Source organism: Malurus melanocephalus, unplaced genomic scaffold (genome assembly GCF_030028575.1).
Source record: "Malurus melanocephalus ecotype Western Australia unplaced genomic scaffold, MMel_1.1 scaffold_1078, whole genome shotgun sequence".
NCBI lineage: Eukaryota > Metazoa > Chordata > Aves > Passeriformes > Maluridae > Malurus > Malurus melanocephalus.
Window position 1 is genome coordinate 62,961 of NW_026624310.1, and position 5,053 is coordinate 68,013.

A 5,053-nucleotide genomic window follows, 5' to 3' on the forward strand; every position below is an offset into this window, starting at 1 on the left:
TTTTTCTTTCTAACAATGCTCTCAACAGTTGAAGTTTTCTACCCTCTCTGCTGCTCCTTTCCCACAGCACATTGCTGAAATCCAGGACATTTCCCATATTGAATCCCAGGATACTGAATAAATCCCAGCCCCTGTTCCTTATAAATGCTTTGCCCTCACTCTCAGCCTGATTCCCTCAATGTTTTTCATTTCTCTCAAGGAATAACACCCCAATAAAACCTTTGGGTGTTTCCCTGGTGAATTTTTTCAGGGAAGGGACCTTGGCACCAGCGTGACCCCGACCCTGGAGACCCAACCCTYGGGCAGGGCTGGCTCAGAACCTTCCTGCAAGAGCAGCAGTTGGAGAAGAACCTTTCTCAGGGGATGTTGTGGCTCTGGACAGAGAAGAAATGAGAGATGAGAGGCTCTGAGGAGGGTCAAACATYGATTTGTGTCTCCACAGCTGAGGGAGGTGGTGTATTTTATAGATAAAGAGATTTTCAKGGATTTTGTGGATGTTGTTGCTCTACCAAAATCATGATCAGAGATGTAAAATGACTGAGCTGCAGCACCAGAGGATTTTGGCCATGTTTTTTGGAAATGTTGTGCTGAAAAACATTCCCAGGGATGGGAAGGGGACTAAGGGAACAGCCTGGGAYCACTGTGGGGTGGGAAAGGGAGGAAGGTAATATCCTGGACTGCAATGGGACATCTCCTGTCCAGATCGTGCTTCAGCCAAGCAGGGGTGGAGCAGATGGTCCTGGATGTCCAGCCTGGTGTTTATGGATCCCCGGGGTGGTTTGGGTTGGGATGGACCTCAAGACCATCCATTCCCACCCCTCCTGCAGTGAGCACGGACACTTCCACCATTCCAGCCTTCCTTGGCTCCCAGAAGGACACCCCGAGCTCCCTGCTGGGGCTCAGGGAGGCTTGAGCCCTGGGTGGTGACACTTTGAGCTGTCATCCCTCCTGAGAGCCTCRGTGCCCTGGGGACACTGAGCTGGCTCCTGTCTGCGCTGCACRAGATCCTCTGGAAGTTCTGGGGCCTTTTATGTCCCTCACCTCCTCCTCCTCCTCCTCTCAAACACCTCTCAATCCCCGTGCTGCTCCTCTCTGCCATCTCCCAGGGCTCTCTGGGCTGGGTTTTGTGTGTGGAAATGTAATCTTTTCAGCAGGAGATCCTCTGGCAGTTCTGGRGCCTTTTATGTCCCTCATTTCCTCTCAAACGCCTCATTCCTGTGCTGCTCCCCTCTGCTGCCTCCCAGTGCTCCCTGGGCAGGGATTTGGGTGTGGAAATTTCATCTTTTCTCCCCACCCATTACAGTATCTTAATTTTTTTTTAGACTTTGATGCTTGAAATAGTCACTCCATTTTTTTGTTTGCTTCCCATGGACCAAGTGGAGCTCATCCGTGGATTTTACACCGCTCTCASTGCTGCCTCCATTTCCTCCCCCTATCCCCTCATTTTGGCTTCCACCCTTGCYGCTCACCATCCTTTCCTGCTCCTCTTGCTGCTTCTTCAGTTGCTCCAAGAGCTGCTGGAACTCCTCCTCCTTCTGCTGCTCCTCCAGCATGGTGGCGTCGTTCTGCTCGGCGTAAGCCATGGCTACCACGGCCAGGATGAGGTTGATGAGGTAGAAGGAGCCCAGGAAGATGACCACCACGAAGAAGATCATGTAGGTCTTCCCCGCTGCCCTCAGYGTCTGTGGGAAGAGGCGGCAGGGATGTCACGGTGTCACTTTGGTGATGCCCCTGAGGAATGGCCCTGCCCCGGGACACCCTCCCGGCTGTGGGAGGAGGGAAATGTTTGGYTCYCRTCTTCTCCAAGGGTTGGTCATTGCCCATGGACCTTCCTGCAGGCTGTGGCACTGGGCTGGGACTCGTGGGGATCCAGTTTTTGGGGGAATTTGGACCCCAGAAGGTCTTTGGTGCTATTTTTGGGAGAGGTTTTTGGCCCCAGAAAGTCTTTGATTCCATTTGAGGGGGATTTTCGACTCCAGAAGGTCTTTGGGGTTATTTGGGAGGGGGATTTTGGATTTTGGACTCCAGGAGAACTTTGTTGTCATTTGAGGGGCAGATTTTGAACCCCAAGAAGCTTTCAGCACCATTTTTGGGGGCAAATTTGAATTCTGAGAGTCTTCCAGTGCCACTTCTGGAGGGGATTTTGACCCCCAAGAGGTCTTTGATGACCTTGGGGTGAATTTTGATCCCCCAGAGTTTTTAGTATATTTCTTCTCCCCCAGGGCAGAGAGAAGTCTTGGCTCCTGAGATCCCAAGTGTTGGGGCCAATATTCCATCAGGGACTCGTTTTGCCAGGCAGGGCTGGTGTCCCTCAGCCCTCACCTTCTCAGTGTCACCTTTGGGCCACCATGGTCATTTTCTGACTCTGGAGCTGGGCAAACCTCTCCAGAGGATGGGGTAGCCTTGGGTGTAGGATCCCTTTTTCCCGGGCAGCCTCTGGGGTCAGCTGGGGCTTGTGGGGTGTCCCTAGAGGATGGCTCAGTGAGGGGGCAGATGACCTGGCTCCTCCTCCTTACCCTGTCCCTCAGCTCAAGCCAGAGATGCTCTGGGTACTCCCATAAATCCCTGAATTTCGTGATGGAGCTGACAGCACCCTGGGAAATGTGCTGGGGATTTACACACAARCAGGCTGGGGAGCTGGATGGGACCATCCCCATCTCCACCCATCCTGGCCAGACCCACAAACCACAGGAAGAGGTCCCACAAGCTTCCAGTCAGTGCCTTACCCCCTCTGGGGCAGTGTGGAGACAAGAGGAGCATTCACAGAGGGAGGGAGGGGTGGTGCCTACCAGCTGGAAGAGATTCTCCCAGTAGTCCTGGGTCATGAGGCGGAACAGGGCCAGGAAGGCCCAGCTGAAGGTGTCGTAGCTGGTGTAGCCATAATTGGGGTTCCTCCCCGCCTTCATGCACTCGTAGCCCTCGGGGCACTTCCTGCCATGGGAGGAGGTAGTGGGGGTGAGCCCCCAGCATGGCCCCACAGCAAACCCCATCCCTGGGAGTGGGGGGCAGTGGGGGTGAGCCCCCAGCACAGCCCCACAGCCAAACCCCATCCCTGGAGAGTGGGGGTGAGCCCCCAGCATGGCCCCACAGCAAACCCCATCCCTGGGAGTGGGGGGCAGTGGGGGTGAACCCCTGGCATGGCCCCACAGCCAAACCCCATCCCTGGGGAGTCGGGGGCAGTGAACCCCTGGCACGGCCCCACAGCCAAACCCCATCCCTGGGGAGAGGGGGGCAGTGGGGGTGAGCCCCTGGCATGGTCCTGCAGCCAGACCCCATCCCTGGGGAGTGGGGAGCAGTGGGGTGAGCCCCCAGCATGGCCCCACAGTCAAACCCCATCCCTGGGGAGAGTGGGGGGCAATGGGGGTGAACCCCTGGCATGGCCCCACAGCCAAACCCCATCCCTGGGGAGTGGGGGGCAGTGGGGGTGAGCCCCCAGCACGGCCCCGCAGCCAAACCCCATCCCTGGGGAGTGGGGGCAGTGGGGGGCAGTGGGGGTGAGCCCCTGGCATGGCCCTACAGCCAAACCCCATCCCTGGGGCAGTGGGGGACCCTCCCCTCCAGGGTGAGAGGGGGGTGCCTGGATTGGCACCAGGGGGCTCCTGTCTGATACACCCAAAGGTGACACAGGTGGGATGATCAGACCGAGACCCCTCAGGCTGATGAATTTGGGATGCCTGAACTGATTCCACCCAAAATTGATACAAATGGGATGCCTGGATCAATAAACTCAAGCTGATACCCTCAGGGTGCTCCAGCTGATAGCCCCAAAGCTGATGCCGTTGGGATGTCCCAACTAATACCCTTTGGATACCTGGATCAATATCCTATAAGCTGATATAGTTGGGATGCCTGGATCAATACCCACCCAAGCTGATACCATTGGCATGTTCAGACTGATACCCTCCAAGCTGATATCATTGGGATGCACCAATTCTTCCCCTCAAGATGATACGGCTGGAATGCCTGGACTGATACACCCCAAACCTGATAAGGCTGGATGCCTGGATCAATACTCCCTCAGGCTGATATCCTCGGGATGCTCTGACTGAACCTCCCCAAGATGGTAGAGTTGGAATTCCTGGACTGATACCACCCAAAGCTGGCTGAGTTGGAATTCTTGGACTGATAACACCTAAAATTGGCAGAGTTGGAATTCTCGGACTGATACCCCCCAAAGTTGGCAGAGTTGGAATTCCTGGACTGATACCACCCGAAGCTGGCACAGTTGGGCTGCCTGGACCGATACCCCCTCAAGCTGATACCCTTGGGATGCTCCCCAAGTTGGTCTGTTGGGATTCCCAGACTGCTCCCCTGCCGAGCCACATTCCCAGCCCCATCCCTGCCCCATCCCAAACCTCAGTGGCCCCACAGGCTGTGCCAGCTCCCTGTCCCCTCGCAGGGACCCAGAGCTGGGGGATCTCCCTCACCCGGCATCGCTGCTGTTCCCGCAGAGCAGGGCATCAAGGGCTCCCTCCAGGAAGTAGAAATTGGCTTTGCAGGTGGGGAAAGAGCGAGGCAGAAAAGATCAATAAATATATAAATAAATGAATAAGCACAAACATTGATTTTTGAAATTCTTGGGTCTAACTTGCTGTCGGGGAAATTCCTTGAGTCCCAGGGGAATTYGCTGAATCCCATTGTTGGGCGCTGGGTTATCTCCTCCCTGCTGGCTTTGCTGTTTGTCTTGGCTCTGTCTCAGGGAGATCCTGGGGTTGTTCCACTGATCCAACCAGGTCCCTCCCAAGCCTGGGAACAGCTCTGGAGCTGACCAGGGCCAAGTCCCCTGGAAAGTGGGTTAATGGGTGGCCAAAGGATCAAGGGTGGCCAAAGGATTGAGGCTGGCCAGTTTTCCTGGGAAAAGCAGGAAATTCCCAGGGAACACTGCAGGAATCCCAGAAAATCCTGGGGAAGCTGCTACTGCTCCATGGCTGCACCTTCTACTGCTCCCATCCCTAATGGGCACAGCCCAGGGGTCCTTAAAGCTCCTTCTCACAGCTCCAGCACAGATCCAGAGCCCCAGGAGCTGCCAAGCAGAGCCACCACAAGTCACTTG

The 5,053-nt window shown here is 55.6% G+C and overlaps 1 protein-coding gene across 1 annotated transcript in view; it reads right to left on the reverse strand.

Moving 5' to 3' along the window:
• SCN4A (sodium voltage-gated channel alpha subunit 4) overlaps positions 1–5,053 on the reverse strand; it is a 44,453-nt gene that overhangs the window by 34,209 nt on the left and 5,191 nt on the right. Inside the window, 3 exon segments of the mRNA XM_057386857.1 lie at positions 1,470–1,682; positions 2,790–2,931; positions 4,428–4,491. Of these exon segments, the coding sequence (XP_057242840.1) occupies positions 1,470–1,682; positions 2,790–2,931; positions 4,428–4,491 (419 nt within the window).